Source organism: Elgaria multicarinata, chromosome 1 (genome assembly GCF_023053635.1).
Source record: "Elgaria multicarinata webbii isolate HBS135686 ecotype San Diego chromosome 1, rElgMul1.1.pri, whole genome shotgun sequence".
Taxonomy (NCBI): Eukaryota; Metazoa; Chordata; class Lepidosauria; order Squamata; family Anguidae; genus Elgaria; species Elgaria multicarinata.
Window position 1 is genome coordinate 50,640,532 of NC_086171.1, and position 24,053 is coordinate 50,664,584.

The 24,053-nt window shown below is 39.9% G+C and overlaps 1 protein-coding gene across 3 annotated transcripts in view; it reads left to right on the plus strand.

Moving 5' to 3' along the window:
* APBB1IP (amyloid beta precursor protein binding family B member 1 interacting protein) overlaps nucleotides 1–24,053 on the plus strand; it is a 52,934-nt gene that overhangs the window by 20,415 nt on the left and 8,466 nt on the right. For all 3 annotated transcript variants that reach the window (XM_063127867.1, XM_063127875.1, XM_063127883.1), the window contains exons 3-13: nucleotides 260–347; nucleotides 1,980–2,275; nucleotides 2,942–3,019; nucleotides 7,297–7,456; nucleotides 8,247–8,368; nucleotides 12,328–12,402; nucleotides 13,569–13,712; nucleotides 15,900–16,010; nucleotides 21,236–21,334; nucleotides 22,176–22,293; nucleotides 22,960–23,051. In XM_063127867.1, coding sequence (XP_062983937.1) covers nucleotides 260–347; nucleotides 1,980–2,275; nucleotides 2,942–3,019; nucleotides 7,297–7,456; nucleotides 8,247–8,368; nucleotides 12,328–12,402; nucleotides 13,569–13,712; nucleotides 15,900–16,010; nucleotides 21,236–21,334; nucleotides 22,176–22,293; nucleotides 22,960–23,051 — 1,383 coding nt within the window. The remainder of the gene's footprint in view (nucleotides 1–259; nucleotides 348–1,979; nucleotides 2,276–2,941; nucleotides 3,020–7,296; nucleotides 7,457–8,246; nucleotides 8,369–12,327; nucleotides 12,403–13,568; nucleotides 13,713–15,899; nucleotides 16,011–21,235; nucleotides 21,335–22,175; nucleotides 22,294–22,959; nucleotides 23,052–24,053) is intronic.

The window sequence follows — 24,053 nt, forward strand, 5'->3', positions numbered from 1 at the left end:
TGAAGAGATGTTGCCACATTCAGTAGACACAAAACAAAGTGTTTTGATTTTGTTTTGGGTTTGATGTTAAAGCTGAGGGAAGGTATTCTAGAGAAATACAATCCACACAATCATAAAGCAATTTCTTTTCTATGGAGAAGAATCAAACCAGTAGAAGTATACATATGTTTCTGATCTTAGGAAACCTTAAACACCTAATTTTTAACACAACCGTTGGCTGCGAAAAGTGAGACTGATATTTCTTTTTCTTCTTTATCAGAGTTTGGGAGTGGAAACTCTCCCACCTCCGGCCACCAAAGCATCTAATGATGAATTCAATTTTGCAGTTGGGTTTAAAGATTTAAATGGTAAGTACTAGTATTTTGCCCTACTGGGAAAATGAAGAGCAGCTTTAGGGACGATGATATGTTGTAGAGGGGTAAAATATAGAAGCAAAAAAGATAAATGGGTATTTCTCTTTCTCAAAATGTTTCATTATGTGTAACAAATGTGGAAATGAATTCGTCTTGGTCTTGAAAGGAGGAATACATAAGCTATTATTATTATTATTATTATTATTATTATTTATTTATTTATATAGCACCATCAATGTACATGGTGCTGTACAGAGTAAAACAGTAAATAGCTTTGCATTTTTAAAGAAGTCATTGTCCTTTGCTTTTGAATATTGTAATCAGTTATTATAATAAATAGGGATGGGCAAACCCCCTGACATCTGATTGGGAGGAGTCTGCTGCAGGGAATTCAGGTCACTTGGAATTTACTAGTTTCCCCCAGAGCCCTGGAGTGTTCAACGGATTTCGCTGTATATACCTCCTCTCACGAGTATTAACTGTTAGGTGAAATGATCAGAACTTGATTTGCATAGAAAAATGAATTATTATTAGGGATGCTGCAGAAATCTGTTGCAATCTCCAATGAGGCTGGTTTCCCCAAAAAATGACCTGTGGAATCCACAGAGGAATGCCCCCCACCCCATCTGTGCATCCTCTGTATTTCATGCAGGGTGTCTTTCTGGATTTAAACAAGGCAAGATGTGCTAATGGCAGCTGCCATTAGCCTATCTTGGAAAAATTACAGCTGTAATTAAGCCATTTGCAGCCGTAAAGCATTTAGTTCTATGTAAATTGCGACTGTAAAGCACTTACTTTTACGTAAACTGCGGCTGTAAGTGCTCTATGGATGAAATTTGTATAGAACTAAGTGCTTTATAGCTGAAAGTGGCATAATCACAGCCATAATTTTCCCAAGATAGGCTAATGGCAACTGCCATTAGTGTATTTTGTCTTGTTTAAAGCTGGAAAGCTGCCCTGCATGAAATTTAGAGGATGCGCAGATTGTAAGGGTGGTGGTGGAAATTCCTTTGTGGTTTCCACAGGTCAGTTTTTGGGAAACTGGCCTCATTGGAGACTGCAGCAGATTTCTGCAGCATCCCTAATAATAATTCATTTTTCTATGCAAATCAAGTTCTGATCATTTCACCTAACAGTTAATATTCATGAGAGGAGGTATATACAAATTTCTCTAGTATAATGTTCCCCAAATTGCTGTGAAAATAGGTTGAATTTCACTGGGTGTCTTTCAGCTTTAAACAAGGCAAGATCTGCCTTCCGAAACAGGAAGAGACCTTCTGCAAGGGGAGGACTCTACTCAAAGAAGGACTCACCACCTAATTTTGGCAGGTCCCCCTCCCACAACAACAAAAGCTCATCTCATTCAGCAGTATCTCTTAACTCTCTGTATAGCATTTTCAGGGGGCCAGAGGGGCTGCTGTGAGAAGAAGGAGTCCACTTCTGTCAGCACAGTTGATCCAGCATAAAATCTGGATCGAACCCAATAATGTTGCTTTTCTTACTCATAACTACAAGCACTGCCTGTTGCGGTCTGCGGAAGAGTTTCCGATCACACAAGCATGATTGATGTTCTATAATAACACTGGAAAATTCTCTGATGTATTTTACTCTTTTTTTTCTTAACAGAATCCTTAAATGCATTGGAAGATACTGATTTAGATGCTTTAATGGCTGATCTTGTAGCAGACATAAGTGAAGTAGAGAAGTCCACATGCCAAGAACAGAAGGATGCATCTCACTACCAGCAAGGTGCCATGACTCAGCCTTCAGCAGATGCTGCTGCCACTTATGGGTATCAGTCAGGTCTCCCAAATACTGCTGATTCATGCACTGAGATTGACTTGCCTCCTCCCCCTGTAGAACTAACCATTGATCTTCCACCCCCAACACCTCCAGCCCTTCCTTCTGAACCACTTACTCAGGTGAGAAGATAGAAGAATCTCATTCCAAAATTCTCCTAATTCTCTTGCTTTAAATACTTTCTGCAGATATGTGCATTACAGCAAAAGAAATAATTTAGAATAACCAAGTGTCAGTGCCTGATGAAAAAAAAATCAAATGTCTTCTGAGAGTTTTGCCATGCTCTTTCAGCAGGGGGTTCACATAGATATTATCCATAAAGTTTCTGTTGTTCAAAAATGAGAATATTATGTATTTCATGTTGAGGCCCCACTACATGGAAGAGTCCAGTAGTTTTTATTCTGAAATATGGAGATCTCCAATGGCCTCTTTCACTTTCAGGTATTGCCTGACACCATGATGAAAATACATGAAAATGCTGAAGAACTGACATTTCCACTGAAGTATTCCTGCTGAAGAGGCAAGCCACTTTTCTGAAAAGGAACTTGCCTCTTCAGTAGCACAAGAAGCTGCAATTAAAGCCACTCGGAATGGCAGAATGATGAATAGAATCAAGAGGAGAGAAATAGATTCCAAAGTGAGAACCACTTGGGGAAAGAATATTTTGTAATTGTAAAAAAGGAAAGAAATGAAAAAGGTTAATTAAACTGCATAGGGAAGGGAGATTTCTTGTTGGAATTTGGCATCCTTAAAAAGGGTTTTACAATCTTACTTACTCCTTCTTTCAGGATGAGCAAGAAGCACAAGCAAAAGCTGACAAGATTAAACTTGCACTTGAAAAACTGAAGGAAGCCAAAGTTAAAAAGGTAGCATATTTGTGTAAATTATTGATTTCTAGATCTTAATCTTTTGCTGCAGCCATTTTAGTTCAGTCAATATTATGGACTTGTTTCACATACTTTTTCTGTTTTTTGAATATTAAATTATTATTTCAGTACAGAATGTGTTAATGCAGTACTTTTAAGAAATTGAAACCAATGGTCAATATGTCCAGATCATGAACAAATACTTGAAGAAAGAAGTAATATTAGTCTGGCAATACTTGCTTTCCATGAAAATCCAGGTCTCCCACTTTTATTTATGTATTTATTCAAGGAATTAAAAAACACCCTTCATAAATATTTATCCTAGGGAGTTTTATAAAAAAATGAAAAACAAAACCACAAAAATAACATATACAATAAAACAATTAAAATCAATTAAAGAAATAATGCAATCAAACAGCAATCTATTAGAACAACAGAGTGGAAAACTTCATTTCCAGTTTTAAAATACAACTTCCTACCAGTACTTAAAATGAAGCTAAGTAGTTATAAGATTGCAGTCAGATTACAGTCCTTCTCTCCCTTACCTGGAAGTAAACTCCATTGAACTTGGTAGGACTTAATCCTCTGAGAAGATATTGCTGTGAAAGAGCTCCATCCCTCCTACATATTTTTCCTGGTTTTCCCTCGAATTATCCCACTTCATTTCCATAGAGTATGAAAGCTTGCAAACTTACATCTGTCTCAAGCCTCTTTACACCTCTCCTATAGCATGTTGCTTTTGAGTAAAGTAAATCCCATTGAAGATGCACAGCATGTTCAATGCTGTTGCCCAATACTGTTGCCCTTTTGCCCAATACTGGGCCTCATCAACGGCGCTGGTTCTTGATGGGGTGAGAGGAAAGGCTTCTTGGGATGACGCGCTCGCGAGTGAGGGGTGAAGCGGCTGGCCTTCCAGAGGTGGCGCAGAGAGAGGTCCGGGCACCGCAAGGCCTCCCTCCCTCCCTCCGTGGCTCCTCCTTAGGAAAAGCTCCTAGGCACAGAAAGAGGGGAAATCTTTCCAGGGGCCCCCCTCGCTATTTCTCTCCCCTCCAAGCACAGGAAATCAGTGGGATTTACTTTTAAGTAAATCTCTTTTGTCAGCAATACCGCCCCTTGAAAACATGCCCACAGAACATCGATTGAAAACGAGGGATGAAAACACATGTTGCAGTTTGAGCGGTGTGCTTTCGCATTACCGGAAGATCCGGACTTTCTGTGCACCAAAATGTGTCGTTAAGGGGGTGGGGAAGAACAGCAATCACAGCAGGACATGGTCGGCATCATAAGGGTCCTTCACCCAGACAGAAGACTATAATGTTGGCGTCATTTGAGTCCTTTGCAAGCAATTCGCTGCGACAGCAGACTATAAGTCTAGTGTGATAAAGCTTTTAGTTTCTCAAACCTCCTTACTTTTTTACAATTAAAGCAAAATGAGGGCAAACGGAAAGCTTGTTCCTTCTTGATTTCCTTCCGCTATTTCTGCTTTAGTAAGATTCCCTCCACAATGCTAAAGTAGTGAATGCAGACAATTTAAAATTAGATTTTAATAGAACTTTAGCAACATTTCCTGGCATTTCCAAAGAAAGAAAGAAAGAAAGAAAGAAAGAAAGAAAGAAAGAAAGAAAGAAAGAAAGAAAGAAAGAAAAGGTAGTTTCAGTTCCATATCTCCCTACAATTATTTATGAAGCCATTACCCTTAACACATTTTCTCTTTGCGAAAAACTGCATGTTGTTTGTTTCAGATCATGAAGGGATAGAAGTGAACCTCTCTGATACTTGAACAAGTAATAATTGGGACCAATTTTTGTCTTCTATAGCAAAAACAAACATGGTCTAACTTACCAAACAGTTTATATGTGAAAAGGGCTATGTAAATAATTAACAGCTGTGAAGGATAAAAATCCACTTTGATTGTAAGGCAACTCTGTTTCATTGAGCACAATACAGCAGTATGGAGAGAGTCCTGCAGACAAAGAACTTCTCTGCTGGCATTATGAAAAGCAGGTATATTTATACATATTAGCATCTTAACCAATTAGCAGCTGGCAAAGATCTAAAGCAAAACAAAGACAGATCAAAGAAAACATTTTCATTATATCTTATCAACAGATGGTCCATAACTCTTCTGGATGGTCAGTCCTCCTTATCAAGCTAGCCTATTTGTCTTACACTATATCAAAAAGTCTTGACAGTTAGAAATTCCAATTAAGCTTTTCCTTCCAATTAAGCACTTTCAGCATTGCAGCACATTCAGGCACATACATCATTCCAATCCCATCATTCAGTTCACTTGCAAGAACCAAACTACATACAGAAGCCTACATGCAAAGCAGGTACATCACGGCATGTGGCCTTGCTTTCTCAGCCTCCCCTTTGGGCCTACTAGGTCTACCAACCACATTAAACTTGCATTGCCATCAGTAGTTCAATTTCTCTTCCTTTTTCTTTCTCTTCCTGACGCATTTCTCTCTGTGTAACACCAACCGTTTGCTTCAATTCTGTCTTTGTGACAGAATTAGTAGTAGATTTAATACAACATTTTATCAAAGCAATGATTATATGGATTATTACTATGCAAGCAAAGATTACACCAAGCACAAGCATAATTATTTGCAAGATTTTAGTACCAATAGACCCAAACCTGTTGCTAAACCAAGACCAGATGGACCAGGGCTCTACATGGATGGCTTTTGCCATCTTACAGATCTTTGTAGCATGGTCAAATACCTCTTGTGAGTCATCAGGTATGTATACACAACATTCCTTACTCACAAGGGCACAGACTCTGCCTTGACTGGCTAGAATGCTGATGCGATTCTGTAACACCATCCGCCTGATCACTTTTTGTTCAGCAACTAGGCTACCAATGGCATCTGCTGTTCCATTTGCCATAATTTCAATTACAGCTTGCAGTCTAATAACAGCTGAGCCAATTCTACCTACACCATACATAGGGAATAATATGCCACCAACCACTTGACCATCAGTGAGTGGACTTCATGATTTTATTTCTTCTCTGGCATCTCTAGCATTCCTGGTTTTTCCTTCAGGAAGATGGTCAATCACTCTAATAGCAGGTAATAACACAGCCACATAACATGCCCCTCCCCATCCCGAGGGGAGGTGTTTGCATGCTTTATTCCCACAAACAAAATAATGACCTGCTAAGGCAGTGAACCCATAATTGCACTGAGGTCTCATTATCCACTGTGAATAATATCCTCAAAAAAGAAGGACTCGACTTAGGTAACCATGTCCTGTTGGAAGTTCGGGCACCATTTATAACATAAGTAATATCACATTTACTTCTTCCTACCCAAAAGGGAGAACCATTACAACCCCAACAAAACTTCCCTGGTACTTTACCAAAAGACCCAATTGTTATATTACAGTCTTTGCTTAGGTGCCTTTTTTTAGTAAGTACTATTGTCATGGTATAATCATGCTAATTAGATACACACCTACAACAGGGCTTTCCTAAAGGAGTTTTTATAGAGGAAAGAGTTTGTGTCAGGTATGATCTGAATTTACATGATAAGAACATTTAATAAGAAAAAACAATTTCGAACATGTCCAATTATGGATACTATTGTACTTGGCAGGAAATACCAATTTGTAAAAGTGTATAATTTTGCAAGATGGTTCTTAATGTCACTGAGTTGGATCCATATTAAGGCTGTAATCCTGTACTTACTGATCTGGGAGTAAGGCCCGTTGAACTTAAATAGACTCAATTCTCATTTTACATGTAGAAGATTATGCTGTTTGTTGATCTTAGGTTTCACTTGATAGATTTTTAACAGATAATGCAGTATATAAATGTTAATAAATGAATAAGACTTTTGATAATCTTACATGTAGACTAGCCTATATATATATTCTTCACCTGGTGGTATGATAAGTAACCTTGTTTGCATTATTTCCTTTAACAGTACCCCTGTCTAGCACCCTCTCCTTCCTTTCCATTCCCCACTTGGTGAATTTGATTATTGGTGAATTTGTGTTAATAAGTATGGTGAATATTGTTATAAAACTTTAAAAACCTATTCAGTTAAAAATGTACATTAAAAGAAAGAAAGAAAGAAAAGGGAAAGGGGTGCAGTGTTGGCTTGGTCATGCTCCCAGGATGCATTACTTTGCCAGTTCCAGGTTTTAATACACAGTGTATTTGCATTGGTAAAATCTTCAGCCTTTATCAGTCCAAGCAGATTCTCGGGCACAGTAGCCTTTTCATTACATGCTGAAATTAACTGACTCATCTACTATTCTCTCCCCAGCTCGTTGTCAAGGTGCACATGAATGATAACAGCACAAAGTCTCTGATGGTGGATGAACGGCAAGTGGCACGTGACGTTTTGGCTCATCTCTTTGAAAAAACCCACTGTGACTGCAATATGGACTGGTGCCTTTATGAAATATATCCAGAGCTTCAAATTGGTGAGCTGCAAAGCATCATAAGATCTCTAATTCTCATGTGACATTTTTTACAGTTTTACTAGAAAGTGACATGATGATGCTGTACCAGGCAAGATTCTGCTATTGCTGTCCAGCACTCACCATTTTCTGATTTAAATAATGAGCTCCTTGTTTTGTTGGGTCCTATTCCTACTTATGGGTGCTCTGTGTGTGTGTGTGTGTCTGTGTACGTGCTCACACACATACATGCAGTAGGGCACAGGAGAAAAAGTCTGCCATTTAAAAAAATTGAGGGGATTCATATGCAAACTAAAAAAAATGAGGCAAGCTCCACTGTTTTTGGAGTATCTGCCTTTGTTTTTTCTAGAGTAATGGGGTTATATGGGTCTGAATATTAATGAACCCCATTTCTTTAAACCATATTTGACCAGAAATGTGAATAGAGTCAGTGTGGTGTAGCGGCTAAAGTGTTGGACTGGGAGTCAGGAGATCCGGGTTCTAGTCCCTACTTGGCCATGGAAACCTTTATTATAGAAATGTAATAAATAAATAAATAAATAAAACCCACTGGGTGACTTTGGGCCAGTCACAGACTCTCAGCCCAACCTTCCTCAAAGGGTTGTTGTTGTGAAGATAAAAAATGGAGAGGAGGAGGATTATGTACACCACCTTGGGTTCCTTGGAAAAAAGGCAGGATAGAAATGCAATAAATAAATAAATAAATAAATTTAAATGTAGAAATGTGCTGTGATGGCGTAAAGTGTGAATAATCTAACCCCTCTTTCTAATATTTCCTTTTTGGGCTCCCTAGAAAGATTTTTTGAAGATCATGAAAATGTGATTGGGGTCTTATCAGACTGGACTCGGGACACTGAAAATAAAGTTCTGTTTTTGGAGAAAAAAGAAAAATATGCTGTATTTAAAGACCCTCAGGTAAAGTAACATGATTTAGTCTAACTTGCAGCATCTCCAGCCAACATGCTCATTGACAGCACAGAATTAAACTATGCAATTTGCTACCACAAGTAGTAGCGATGGCCACCACTTTGGATGGCTTTAAAAGAGGGTTAGACAAATTCCTGGAGGAGAAGGCTAGCAATGGCTACTAACTATGGTAGCTATAAGCTACTTCCAGGATCAGAGGCAGTATGCTTGTGTACACCAGTTGCTGGGGAACATAGGCAGGAGGGTGCTGTTGCATTCATGTCCTGTTTGTGGGTTTCCCATTGACAGCTGGTCAGTAGGGTGACCATATAAAAAGGAGGACAGGGCTCCTGTATCTTTAACAGTTGTACAGAAAAGGGAATTTCAGCAGGTGTCCTTTGTACTGTATGCATGCAGCACCTGGTGAAATTCCCTCTTCACCACAGCAGTTAAAGCTGCAGGAGCCCCGCCCTCTTTTGTAGAGTGACCAGATACAAAAGAGGGCAGGGCTCCTGCACCCTGCTGGTCAGCCACTGTGTGAACAGAATGCTAGACTAGATGGACCCTTGGCCTGATCCAGCATGGCTCTTCTTATGTTCTTATGTAGTCCAATACATCTAAAGGGCACCAGGTTGGAGAAAGCTGATGTAGGCAAACCTGTGGACAGTGATATGATTTAGCTCATACAGTGATGACCAAATATTTTATTTGCACTGCAGTCCAAATCACAAAGATTAAAGATGCAGAGTATTCCAAAAGGGATTTGAGCTGCTGTGCGCAACCTGGTGCCTTGAGGTGTTTTGATCTATAACTCCCTTCAGTCTCAGCCAGCATGACCAATGGTGAGGGATTATGGGAGTTGTAGTCCAAAACATTAGGAGGGCACCAAGTTGCCTACACCTGCTGTATATCATAGCATAATAATTACTACAGATCAGAGCTGAGATAGCACCAAAGTACATTTTAGCTTCCAAGGAGGGCAAAATAAGTTTCTGAAATCCCCCTGTCCTGTTGCCTTAAGAGGCCTGTAGTTACCAAGTGAATAGAACAAGAAGCCCTGTTTCACTCAGCCACTCTCAAGTGTATGGGAGCATGTGTATCACTCCATTTATAGATTGGTTACACAGTTTATTCTCCAAGGGAAACATGTTATGAGGGTACATTCCATGGAACCTCTTCAGTGACTCAAATGGAAGGGCACAAGCTTATGACTAAAAGCTAATTCCCTATTCTCAGAATATTTTTATAACAATAATAATAATTTTGTAATTGACTGCAATGACAACTGGATCGATCTTTTGGGAGTGTTTTACAGCTGGCTCACAACATAGCAACATAAGCTGTCCTCACTTAGGCAGCTGCTATAATTATCGGTGCACCCTAGTTAATGCACTTTCACTTTAGGATTGGGATGGCCCAAAGAGTTTTATATGAGGCTGCAAACTTAAATTCTTGGAAATGAAATTACCCAGCCCTTGACTTCCAGGAGGGGAGGTGGGGGCTATGTTGCTGGAAGCTCATGCTGTTTATCGTGATATAGTTATATTTTGTGTGTCTTTGATAGAAGAAGTTACTGTTGGTCACAGTCTGCATTTAGAGCAGTGGGCCAGAGAATCCACTGTTCTTTCAGTTAATTAACTGGATGTTCTGCAGTTAATAACCAAGAGCCAGGTGCAGCCACTCAACAATGAAAATACAGATAATTACTACACAGCTGCCTCATTCACTACACACTAACCTTCCTGTGTACTGGTGGGTGAAGGATGACCTGGAATAAATAATTGTATACAGTCCTACAGTATAACATTTTCTCAGGAGACTGGAATTAATCAAGAAATGTTAACACTGATACTTTCTGGTATATATGTTTTAGGGCTACCTCTGTTTCTTTGCCATGCCTTGCCTTGTAAAAGGAATACAATGGTGAGAGACTCAGGTGATAACTTATCAATTTGTGGCCACTAATAATTCTGTAGTAACTACAGTTCATGAATTAAAACAATTCCGTTGGTTTTTTGGTAAAATAACAAAACATATATGATCTTATTTAAGAAACAAGTTTTAACTTCACAAAAGGTTGTTGTCCATGGGAATCACAGAGAAGCTTCTGGATCTGATCATTCTGTTTGTAAGCAACAACTCACTATTAAATGGAAAAGCAGATTTAAAAAGAGAACGTGAACATAAGCTTAAACTATATTTTTAAAACTTGGCCTTGTTATAATCCCAGGAGACTCAACAAATATTGTTTGTTTCTCCTGTTTGTTTCCTCCTGTTTAAAAGACATTTTTGATAGTGAACTCTGGTGGCATTGGAAGAATGACCATCTCATGGTCCTGTCCTTGCCCTCCCACAAAGCACAGTGATCAGAGTCCCTGGTTAAAAAAAACATGCCCTGGGATTAGTAGGTGGACCTATCAGTCACTCGATTGTTCTCCTTCCCATCCCCTGCTTATAATCAGTATTTAGAGAAATGAAACTAAAAGACACTATTTGCAGGAGACATAAAGTCTCCATGGCTGCTACATTTCTGAAACACGAGTAAGTAACAAAGCCTTGTTTGACTTCAGTTTTGTTGACTTCAGAGGGGAAAATGAAATGAAGTCTCAGACTTCAAATAAGCCACAGTGACTTGTTATGATAGTGCAAACTGGGTCTGAGACTTCTTTTCAGTTGTTTTGCTCACCAGCACAAAGTCGGTACAGATAGGATGTGCATCAGATTAAGAAGTCCAAGCAGAATCAGGGTGCTCTTTTGAGCCACAGTGGCTTGTTTAAATTGGCAGTGCATGCCAGCGTGTGCCAGGACCCATTAGCCGCAGAAGTGTCATCCAAACCTGGATGGCATGGCTTGTTTGAGGGGGAAACAACCCTCAAATAATCCATGGCCTGATGTTGTGTTTGCCTAATAATTTTAGATAGGTTTATTGAGGTGGTTGATGTAAGCAGTCTGTTTTAGGCATTTCCTGCTGTAGTTGATGTTGCTGTATTATTGTTTTTATTGTATATCGTATTAGTATTTTTAAATTACATTATGTATGCCTCCCTTCAAGCTTTCATGATGTCCAAATGCGGCCACTGAGTCCATAGCAGTCCCAGCCTGATGCCCTCCAGATGTGTTGGACTGAGACTGATGGGAGTTCCAGTCTGACACATCTGGAGGACACCAAGTTGGGGGAGGCTGCTATGGACTGAGGGTGGTCTATTTTCCCCTAAATAAATACAAGATGCTCAAATATAAATTGCTTGTAGTCATAGGATGTTCTTCTTTTTCTTATTTAGATTGTCAGCAGCTGTTTTGAGTTTGTTCAGTGAGACAATAGCAAGATGGGAATTAGGCCTGTTCATGCATACAAAACATAGACAAACAGCATTGGTAGACTTTCTAGGGGGATATTAGGTCTAATGGCACATGTTTTGTTGGGCGAGCCTCATTGAAATGAATAGGAATGGTTGTAGAGGAGTACAATATGCCTATATATACTTCTTTGGAATTTAAATCCTGTTGAAATTAATGGGACTGTCCCAAAAAAATGTGGTTAGGATTGGGGTATAAGTACTTTACATATGCATCATTAATACATCATATATGTACAGAAATACATCTCCCAACTCTTCCCATTGGGGAGGCTCATGTCCAGTAAGGTCATATGAACTCACGTAAACTTTCTTTTTAGCCCACCACTTTTGCCTTTGATCTCACCAATTTGCCTTTGGCCATGGCCACTACTGGAATGTGCCCCCTGAAAGCTTCTCCAAAATTGAATTCCATCCTTGGGCCAAAAGAGATTTCCTATCCCTGCTTTATGTGGACTCAGGGGTAGGCAACTGTAAGAAAGTTTGCTTGAAATGCAATTTTCTTATACCTATTGCTTTAGGGGTCTCTCTCTCTCTCTCTCTTATATAGTAACCTGTTCAGTTTATAAACCTTTTCTTATGATCAACCTATTTCCTTTGTATTTTAATTAGAATTTCTACCTGGCAAACAAAGGAAAAAATGAAAGCAAGGTAATGAACGAAAAAAGCAAAGAATCTTTACTGGAGGTAAGCCAAATTTGGAGTGAGCAGTAGTGTAATTTTGTTATGAAGCAGAGTGCCTTCCCTGCCCCCGCCCCACCCCCACAAATAGAAGTTTTTCGGTTCTTCATTTGTTAAAACAGGAAGTTCCATGGTTATTCTGAAAGAGTCATTTAAAAGCTCTGTGTAAACAAGGCTGTGCAATATAGCCAATATATAAATCTGGGGAGCCTTATCCTGAACGCCTGTGGTGGGCAAACGTAGAACTGATTTAAAGGACCATGAAAGAAACCATGACTCTTATATTGTATTCTTCATGAGGCCAACAGATCCCAGGGCAGGAGGTGGACAACAGTAGTTACCACAAAAATGCACAAATTAAGCATATTCAGAGACATGGTAACTTTCAGTCTTGCCAAAGCAGAAAGTGCCACATTTTCTCCTTAGGGCAAGAGAGGACAGGTTTCTTCCTCTATTCATAAAGTCGGATATATTTGCAAATATTTCTGATGCTGATTAAAAAAATATTTTCCCTTCCCCCACCCCTCTCATGCTTCAGGCAGGCTGTTTAACTTTTAAATTATTGTTTAAATTACCACATGTGCGTTCATTCAATTTAACATTCATTTGGTGCCTTCTTTTAGCATTTTTTTTAAGAGCATTATCTGTTTTTCAAATATTTTGAAACTCCTCTGTGGAGGAAGGATGCTGTCAACACAGTACAATGAACAGCTAGTTCTGCTGAAAAACTTCTAGACTAGTTTCCTTCAAGTTTGATCCTGGAGAGGAATTGTATATCTTGTCAGCACATTTTTGGTGGAAAGACAAGACATAGATTTGATAAATGAATAAGTGCACTTCCAAAGCATAACAACTGCTGTTTTTGTATGCAACCTCATACACCTTATCCTGTAACCCCTGATATATTCTTTTTTGTGTAGTCATGTTCTTATCTGGGGAAAACGTGGGTTACTCTTTTTAACATGGCTTTGGACACTTGTTTTGCATGTTGGAGGTCCCGGGTTCAATACCCGGCATTTCCATGTAAGGCTGGGAAAGACTCCTGTCCGAAATTTGGGACAGCTGCTGCCAGTCAGTGCAGGCAATATTGAGCTAGGTGTTGCCAGGCTTTAATATAAACCATTTTCCTGTGTTTTACTCCTGTTTTGTATAATCCAATTTTCACTCCACAGGAAAGCTTTTGTGGCACATCTGTCATTGTACCAGAAGTTGAAGGCGCCCTTTATTTAAAAGAAGATGGAAAAAAGTCCTGGAAGAGACGTTATTTTCTTCTACGAGCTTCTGGAATTTATTATGTACCTAAAGGAAAGACCAAGGTCAGACAAGTCAAAGAAATCCTTTCAAGCAATAAAGCAATTCATGAAGTGAAAGTAAAGAACTCCCGAGGTGACATTTTAAGAACAGCATCTGGTGCACCTGAGAGGGGTCCTTCTTTGGACTGCAACACTTGTGCAAATATTAGGAAGGAGTTGCTGAACTCCTTTGACATTCCTCACCCCAAATGCACACTCCATTTTTGTTTTTCTAGTTAGATAAAAACATTGTATTTACTTAAAATCCAGACTTAAAAGGATTTTTCAAAGCTGCAGTTGGCCATTTGCAGCAAAATGCTACCATTACATTTTGTCTAGTTCCCTGTGGAAAAGTATTTTGACAATGTGCAAACAGTCTGGATTTTAAATAGCAAAATGCAAACAGAAGAAACCTGTCATGGTTTAGGACAAGGCTAAAGAGCAAGTCAACATGTGGCTTTGATACCTTCTTCTGTTTTTCCTGTTCCCCCTGCCCTTTTCCCAAGATCCTTCCTGGAACCAAGTAGGATTCCTTTGGCATATTTGCCAAACATTTTCACCTAAAGATTATTCTTTGCCTAGATAATACAATGCAGCTTTTTTTTTTAATGCTGAGGCTAAAGGATTACCTGAATCTATAACATTAGAATTCTACTAAGAAGTATGCTTTGGATCCTAAGAACTACAACCTTTCCTGTTCTTGTTTCCCATTGTTCTTCATGTTTGTCCTCTCTTCTCTAAAACGCTACTCCATAGGGTTAGGGCCCCCCTCATAACTGTGGTCAATGCAGAACAGAGGGCTGCACCTGGAGAAGGGAATCAGCTAAAACCATGGCAGGGCTGCCTTCATGAGATGAAGTTCTGCTGACTTTTCCCTGTAAACATGAATGTCATCTGCAATTTCTTAAATATATTTTCATAAAGAGATCATATTGATGTAAGTTGTGAGAGAAGTAAGGGTCCACGTCTTTTCCTTAAATCCTAACCCTCCAAAAACCCCAAAACCTTTCTGGGACTATCACAGTTTCTTCTTCTTCTTCTTCTTCTTCTTTTTCATACCTTGTGTTTTGTTGTGCATCTTTTCCATTCCGTAGCCTTCCTGCTCCTTTGTGAAACCCCACACACTCCTAGGTTTAGCATCTTCCCTTTGTCTAAATCCATTTCTGCCCTGGAAAACCCAATAGTGCAGAGGGGAATTTTTACCATTGTGCTTATGATAGGAAATCACCTGTATAGATCAGCACAGGGAGCAGTAGAGACCAAAGAACCTTGTCTATATTTATAGTTGAAATCGAAAGCACTAAAAGAACAAATCATCCAGTCACCTAAACTGAAGCCTCCTTTATTCCTTTGCTTTTCCGTAGAACACCCTTCCCTAACCTGGTGCCCTCCAGGTGTTTTGGACTTCAACTCTCATCAGACTCAGCCAACATGGGCAATGGTCATGAACTTATACTCCAAACCATCTGGAGAGTGCCAGGTTGAAAGTAACAGGTTTAGACAAGATAGTCTCTGGGAAAGGGCCTGGGCAGAAATATCAGCAACAGAAGATGCTATGGCACTGGCAGGGTCCCTCACATCCTAGGATTTAAAGGGCCCCCTGCACCACATAACCTTTGCAAGAATCCTGAAACGTCCACATTTTATTGCCAGCCCTGCCTCAGTTTCCTCTGCAGCAAAGGGCACTGCCTGGCTCCTGGGACACTAAGGGATCTATCAGAAATATCTATGGATTCATTGGCTCCAGGAGGGTCACAGCAGTTGGCCTATCATTCCTTAAAGAAAAATGAAGCCAGATTGCATTAAAATGTACTAGGAGATCTATTTAAGAAAGCTTGTGATATTGGGATAAGGAAGCAAAAGGGGTTACATGAAAAGTAAACATGAAAAGCCATTTCTGATGTGAATGTTAGTGCAACTTCTCATTTTGAACTAAAAGTTTAGGCAAAGCCTCAAGTTTAACATTCTTGCTGTTGTAATCACATTTAAACCCTTTACCACCAAACTTATTAATGTTGTTGTTGTTATTTATTGTTGTTATTTTGGTTTCTTAGAAGCCTTTCTCAAAAATGTGATGTATAACAAAATTACAAAATATAAAGGAGCTTAAACAATTGTCCACTAAAACTAAGTTGACGATTCTGTTGACTGTCTTAGGTTCATTCCCTATTTGAATAATTAATGGTATGTTTGGTCTTAATGTTTTTTTAGACATCTCGGGATTTGGCTTGCTTCATACAGTTTGAGAATGTAAATGTTTATTATGGTATTCAACACAAAGCAAAATATAAGGCACCTACAGACTACTGTTTTGTCTTAAAGGTATGTACAAAAGAACATGTATGCTGAGTTGCTGTTGTTAATACATATCGCATTTACAATGCAATCCTATACTTGTCGACTCAAAAATAATTTCCATTGAATTCCACAGGGCTTATTCAGACATAAGTGAGTACAGGGTTTCAACTTTGCTGCACAGTTGAGTGTGCATATTTACTTAAATGTGAATCCCATTGAACTTCACTGGGTGCTTACTTTTGAGTAGACATGTATGGGATTGCATTGTTAATCTATTATAGTTGTAAACTATTAGAGCCAACTGCACGTTCTGCTAATCCCATAGGTGTAGGTGAGCTTGATACTTTTCTTTAGTCCAGTGTAACTGTGCATGGTCCCAATTGGGATCAGGACACTATGGGAGGAAATGATTAAACCGTCCCTCCCGTCCCATTTTGTTTTTGGTTTTTTCCCCCCAGATTCTATACTCTTGCTCTTACGGGTCTGTTAAGAAAAGGAAGGGAAACAGGAAAAAAGGAAAAAGAAAGTGAGCAAGTAGTTTGGCCGGAAGAGACAGAACTGTATTGGGATCAATGTTTTTAACTTCTTCATAAATGATCTGGAGTTTGAGGAGGGTAGTGGGATGGCCAAGTTTGTGAATGACACCAAATTACACAGAGGAGGGCCAGGATCTCTTCTCAATCCTCCCAGAGTGCAAGACACGGAATAATGGGCTCAAGTTACAGGAAGCCAGATTCCGGCTGGACATCAGAAAAAACTTCCTGACTGTTAGAGCAGTACGACAATGGAACCAGTTACCTAGGGAGGTTGTGGGCTCTCCCACACTAGAGGCATTCAAGAGGCAGCTGGACAGCCATCTGTCAGGTATGCTATAGGGTGGGTTCCTGCACTGAGCAGGGGGTTGGACTCGATGGCCTTATAGGCCCCTTCCAACTCTACTATTCTATGATTCTATGCCAGATGGTAAAAACTAAAGGAGACACCAAAGGAATCTTTCCAAACTGGGTGAATGGGTATTCAGCTGGTAAATGTAGTTCAATGTAAGTATGAAGTGGAGCATATTAGGGCAAAAAAAATTCACAACTTTACATATACATTTTTGGGATCTGAGCTGGCAGTGACTGATCAGGAAAGGGATCTTGGGGTCATGATGGATAATTCAGTGAAAACATCAGCCTAGTTGTGTGGCAGCTGTGAAAAAGGTGAATTCCATGATAGGGATTATTAGGAAAGGGATCAGAAGTAAAAGTGCTAATACTGTAATGCCCTTATACAAAGCTATTGTGTGACCACACTTAGAATACAGTGTACAGCTCTGGTCATTCATTTCAAAAAGGACATTGGAGAGCTAGAAAAGGTTCGGAAGAGGCCAAACAAAATAATCAGGGGGCTAGATCAATTCCCTGTGATGAAATGTTGCAACATTTGTGGGGTGGTGTTGGTTTAGGAGGGGGAAAGGTGAGTATGGGGAGTTATGAGAGAGGTGTATAAAATTATACATGGTGTGGAGGAAGTGGATGGAGATATGTTTTTGTCCCTCTGACAATACTAGAACCAGATGTCTTCTGATGAACGTGAATGTTGGGAGATTCAGGGCAGATAAAAAGTACTTCTTCACACAGATTTAGTAGACTCTGAGAATTCTACTGAAGAGATTTAGAACCTGATCATAAATATATCTATTTGGAATGCAGGATGTGAGGGATGGCCTTCGGGCATTAAGAGTAGCCATCAACAAAGTGCCCTCCGATGGACACCCACTGCCACAATATTTATCTTCCCACAGCAGGTGGTTGGGGTGGGCAGTAGCACTGCAAAATCTATTCTGTGCAGTTATGAGCCACCTACCTTTTAAATGTCCCACAGGGCCATTGTGGGTACGTAAAATGGCAGGTATGTGGTATGTACCACAGAGCCTGGTATGTGGTGTCCATAGGGCTGAGTACTGATGGCAGCTCTCCTGTTTTCAGTGAAACGTTCAAGTACGTTTTCAGCCTTTGTTGTTTGTGCTAACCAGGCAACCCAGTATTTGCAATCCTGCCTTAGACCCAAAAGCTGAGGAGATAACATCTTGTCAGGAGCATTTGCTATTATGTTGAATTTAAGTTATGGGCATTATGGAAGATAGCATTTCTTTTGGCGATTGAAAAAGTCTTAGCCCAAGATTAAAAAGAATTATTCACAGTTGACAGTAGTAAGGTAATCTATATGTAAATTGGCTCGTTTAGTCAGTCTGTTGTGTCTCAGATACCAGGAGAATTTAATTATGCTTTATTGGTGCTGGTTTTGCTTGACTAACCTGAGAGTAATGGTGCGTAATGTGGAATTAATCTAGGGTGAAAGAATTGGTGCCCTGGGAAAAATCTAGGACAATAGCATCATCATACCCCATTTCCATTGCTTAGTACCTGCCATTGTAGCCCATCCAGCTGGGTTTTTCTAATGACCTTTAGTGACACCTTTCAGATGGTACTCTTAAGAATTGTGCCACCATATTCTTTAGCAGAAGTGTTGGCTTGCTCCATCTAGTTCAAGCGATCTGTGTACTGGATACAATTTGCAGGTTTCCATGTGATAAAATGGCATAAAGATGAATTCAGGGATTTTTCTTATTGCATCCCAAGCTGCCTCTCCTTGCAAAGTGGTGTAGTAAGAAGGAGCAATTCGGGATTTCTTATGGTTGATAATGCCTTCACACAGTCAAGCAATGAGAGTTGCAGTTTATCACATGGTAACACTGTAAATGCATCTAGCTTCTTACAAAGTCAGTGAGACTTTGGGTTAACTTAGGCATATGTTCACTACAGGGGTGAGCAACTTCTGGGGGAGGCCGTTCCACATGCCACGTTGATATCTGATTCCCTCAAAACCCTGCAGCATCGCTGCTGCAAGGCAGAAATGATGAAGTTAGACAGAAGAAGGGTATTTCTGGCTATTTGGACAGAAAATCTGCAGTGATCATTTGGCTTGTCACATCTGCCCCCTGCCCTGCATTCCTGCGCTTACCTGATCTTCCCAGAACTGTGTCCACTTGCATAACTCAAACCGAGGCCATCACTGACACACAAAGAAAACAATGTGGTGACCTCAGAACAAAGAGAAAAGTCGCGGTAAATCGACACTTTCAAAAAGCGCCATTTCAGGAGGAAAGCCTGTCATGGCTGCGAGTTGGTGGCTGCGTCATATAAACAACAACAGCACCACTGCAACAGCCACTGTGCAGCACCCCTTAGAATTGCGTCCTTTAAAAGAAAAGCTTGAGAATACAAAAGGGTGGAGTCAGAAGCCATAGCTAAAAATTGGGTTGGATTCAGGATTTGCCTCCCAAAAGAGGACGGGCGCCTCTGTGAGAGGAAGAACTTTGCTCTTGCAAGATCTCTCCACCTGATTTTTGGGGATACCCTCCCCCCATACCACACCTCAGTTTGTTTTGTCTAAGAATTTTTAAAATCTTCTCCCTACATATGTGTGTGTGTGGCCATCCATCTTTTTCTGCCAACTCAGGATAGCATTTCAAGCATCTGATGATATTGATTTGGGTCCACAAAAGCTTATAGCATAACAAATGTGTTAGCCTTTAAGGGGGTGCCATAGAACTCATTGTTTTTGCTGCAACAGCTAGCTAACCCTCTGAAAATTAAATAATTGGAAAGTATATGATGCCATCTGCTGGATTTGACATAGTACTACAACACATCAAAATTCCTAAGTACCTTTTAGAAGAAATTCTCTCCGGCCCAATGGGAGTTCTCCAGTGGAAGTAATCAACAGTGATAAACTGGACATTCCTAATTAGGTAACATTTAACAATCCTGTGCTTGTTAAGATAGGAAAAAAGGCCTACAATTTCCAGTGTTCCCCATCCAGCTGGCTAAGGAATGCTGGGAGTTGTAGGACTCTTTTTTTTCTGTCTAGACATGCATAGGATCTGAAAGACCGTATTCTCCCTTACGAGCCTGCCCATACTTTGACATCTCCAGGGGCTGCCCTGCCCTTCTCTCAGTCCCACCACTGTCACAGGCACGCCTGGTGGGAACGAGGTGGCTGCTCCAGGGCTCTGGAACGCCCTTCTCAAGGAAGCCAGACTGGCTCTCTCCTTGGTGTACTTCTGGAGGCAGGCAAAACGCCTTTTTTGTTCTGGCAGGCCTTTGGCGAATAATCAGGACCTCTATTTATGCATAGGACTTTTAAAATTCCTATTTGTGTTTTCAACGTTTTAATATTGAAATGCATTTAATTATATTTTTAACTTGTATATTTCTATTTATAGGTTTTAATTGTATATGTTCTAATTTTGTAAAGCCGCCTTGAGGCCCAGCACTGGGCAAAAGATGGGATAATAATAATAATAATAATAATAAGAAGAAGAAGAAGAAGAAGAAGAAGAAGAAGAAGAAGAAGAAGAAGAAGAAGAAGAAGAAGAAGAAGAAGAAGAAGAAGCAGCAGCAGCAGCAGCAGCAGCAGCAGCAGCAGCAGCAGCAGCAGCTGCTTTACAGTGTTAACTAATGTTAAATTAGGAAGGTCCAGATCATCACTGTTGATTACTTCCATTGGATTGCTCCTTTAGTTATTGGATAGCAATGTGAAATATCAAGAAGACTACACTATGAACCAGTAGTTAGCTAAGATCAATTTCTAAATCCAGTTTAGTTTATTCATACACCATACTTAACTTTGTGGTAGATTCTGTGATTACTGATTCCTTATCCACTGTGTTCACATTTTACAAATAAAAATATATTTCCCTCTACTGAGCAATTCTATTTGCAGAGTAGGAAGGGGTTTCAGTCTTGGACTTTACCAAGAACTCATCTGTACATTACACAGAAATCGTGACATTTCTATCCAGTGGTATGGTGATAAATTTTGAAGAGTATGTGCTCATCATGACAGTCCTCGTAGCACCCAAGGGGAAGCCAAATATGCATGCAGTTGTGTTGATTCATATCAAGAAACCATTTTTTTTAGCATTTTTCAGCTCTTCTGTAAACCTAACGAGTCTTAATTGCCCATTCCAGATAAACCCCCCAACAAATAATATATTGTTCTCTATGGTTTGTATTATTTCTGAGAAAACTCATTTTCCCCAGCTATTGGGAGGATTTTAGCTAAACTTAGAACAGGAAATTCGGGGCAGGGGGAGCGGGGTGGGGAGGGGTAGAAAACAATGTTGGTCTCCCTGCTAATCACCTATTTTCATTTCAGCAGATTTTTAATGGTAAAAATGTTGTTGTTGTTGTTGTTGCCAGCATCCACAGATACAGAGGGAGTCGCAGTATATCAAATACCTGTGCTGTGATGACCGGCAGGCTCTGCATCATTGGGTAACTGGTATAAGAATTGCAAAGGTGAGAAAGAGATGCGTCTCTCAATATAAAAGAAAAAGAAATTGGAATGATGAAATCCAAGAAGCAATTATGCACCAGTGGACCACAATTGCTAAGCATTCACAGCAAATTTAAACCAACGTTCTTAAGTATTTTTTTTCAGCTGTTATACAAGATGGCAAAAGCCATTCTAGTTTTAGCTTTCCTTTTGTGAAAGAACTAATGTCCTTCAGCTTAGGCAGCCTGGAGATGGCATGAAGTATAACGGGGTTCAGCTTAGCATTAATTACATAACATTTGCATCTACTGGTATGGCCTTGTTTCTTTTGTTGCTGGTAAGGCCTGCCCCCGCCCCTGTCTGTAGTCCTTCCCTTCCCTGGCCCAACATAATGAGAGAACAATTCTGGATTTGAAGCATGAAACCCACTTTAATTTTCTCTCATGTCGAACAAGTGAGTTCATCTAGTGTACTTGGAAATTAAGCTGATGTAAAACCCATCCTTAATGGGATGGGCTGCAATTCAACTCTGAACTGTACAAATGAAAATGACTTTACCAATGTATTGGGGTTTAGACACACAAGCATTTGATCTAGCATGGGGCTTGACCCAGTCCTTGTTCATGTGTATACATAGCAATACGTTATCAGCTCAATGAAGCTGTTTCTGGATGCAGTAGATGCAAATCTAGATGCGGATTTGTACCATATGTTGGACGAGTATCTCTGTGGAGGGGTGATTGTATTAAATATCAGAAAGCAGGAAAGGGTATCTTTGTTCCTTTAAGATGAAAGAGTTTTCTCAGCATCCTGGTGATCATTTTCTGGATGGTGGAACAACTGCATGTGTGCTTCTTTTCCCAGTATGGCAAGACACTATACGATAACTACATACGTGCAGTGCAGAAGACTGGCTTAGCTTCTCGACTGGCCAAATCAGGAAACACTGAACCCATAGTTGCTGTGGGATCATCTGCAAAAGGTATATTAAAACTGCATCTATTTAGTATGTGGAAGAGCATCCTGTACAGATGCCAAAGGATGTGTCTGTCCCAGCACTCCTGATTGCATTTAGTTGACCTCTTATTGCTCTGGTACATTTCAGCTAGGATACAAAGAACTGCTTTAGGCATGCACAAGCCTTTGGCCATGTCCAGTTGTATTTTCGACTCCCCTGCCCTTTTGTCAGTGTGAACGTATCATAAACTACTTTTAAAAGTCACCTTAGTTTCAAAATGGAGCTGTTATGTTCTAGAACCACAAACCTAAAGTCCCTTTGGGCATGCAGAACTTGTTCTGTGGATCCCAACTATTCTGTATTGGCATGTTTTTTACCCTCAGGACGGTGTGCTTGTTTTTGTTTCTTCCCACCACCACTCCTCTAAAATAACACACAATTGTACTCGGTCATAATTTTGATACAGCTAACATATCAAAGGTGGTGCGAGATCTTGAGATGAAATTATGGAGACATTGTGGGTTTAGAAGGTTATAAGAGGTTATCCTGTTCAAAGGATGCTCTAATATCTTACAAAGATTATTTTAACAGCAATTCAAAATGAAAAGATTTTTTGCCTTTACTTAAATTTGGGTTCCTTCTACAAGTAATAAGCAAAGCTGTTCTTTTTCTTTATTCCATTTACCATAGGTAATACACATGCAAATGGACAGGTCCCCCAAAACATAGCCTTCACTGTAGCAGACTCTTCAGGAACTGGAAAACCTGCTGAGATGCCAAAGGTACAAATTAAACTTATTAACATAAGTACATAAGAATTACCATTGCTTGTTGGGTTATTGTGCCAGAACTTTTCTCTCTCTGGAACTCTGTTTGTGCTCAGAAACAAACACACATCACGCAGGTCTTACACAGCAGAGCTGGTTTATTTCCTTCAGGCTTCTGTGCAGTTCAATTCAGATCAGCACACTGAGGCATACACAGAGAGCAGTGATCATAGAGCAGTGATCATCGAGCAGTGATCTGTTCCATTTTACACAAGTGAGAAACTATATACACATCTTACACAATTCTTATCTACATTACATACAGCTGTGATGAGGCTAACTTAGAATCTTGGCAAGGTTCCCAGAACAGCCTCTATCTCAAGGTAATTGCCCACAGATAGACTTTCTCTGTTTAACCCTGAGATAGCCATACACACACAATTTTAATGACTAAGCAAGTATTTCTTTTCATATACTTAACAGTCCTCCTCTTGCGCATGTTGTTTAAATTGTGTTACAATCTGAGACCCAGCTTTAAAAGCATCTCTTTGTGTTTTACCATTGATACGTTCCACCTGTCCTTTCTCATTTTGTTTTACTTTGAATACCCATTTACAGGTAATGGCTTTACGACCTTCAGGTAAAGGTACTAGCTCCCACGTTTCATTTTTTCCATTGCTCTGATTTCCTCTGACATTGCTTCATGCCAGCCCTGAGCTTCTGTAGGTTCCATTTCCTGAATTTCCTCAAATGAAGTAGGTTCATAGGCTATTAGTAAAGCTCTATGAGAAACCTGTTTGCTTTGGTATTCATCTGAGTAACGAATTGGAGCTTTGCGTTCCCTTTCTGGTCGCTTTGGCATAGTTACAGGCACAGTTTCCTCCTTTACAGTTTCTTCCCCCTCCCTCTCTTGCTGAGATTGTTCAGGAATTTCTTCTGTTTCTACAGCTTTCTGTTCTACAGGCAAACTTACATACTGTTTTGTTTCCTGCATTTGTTCATGAAAAACTACATCTC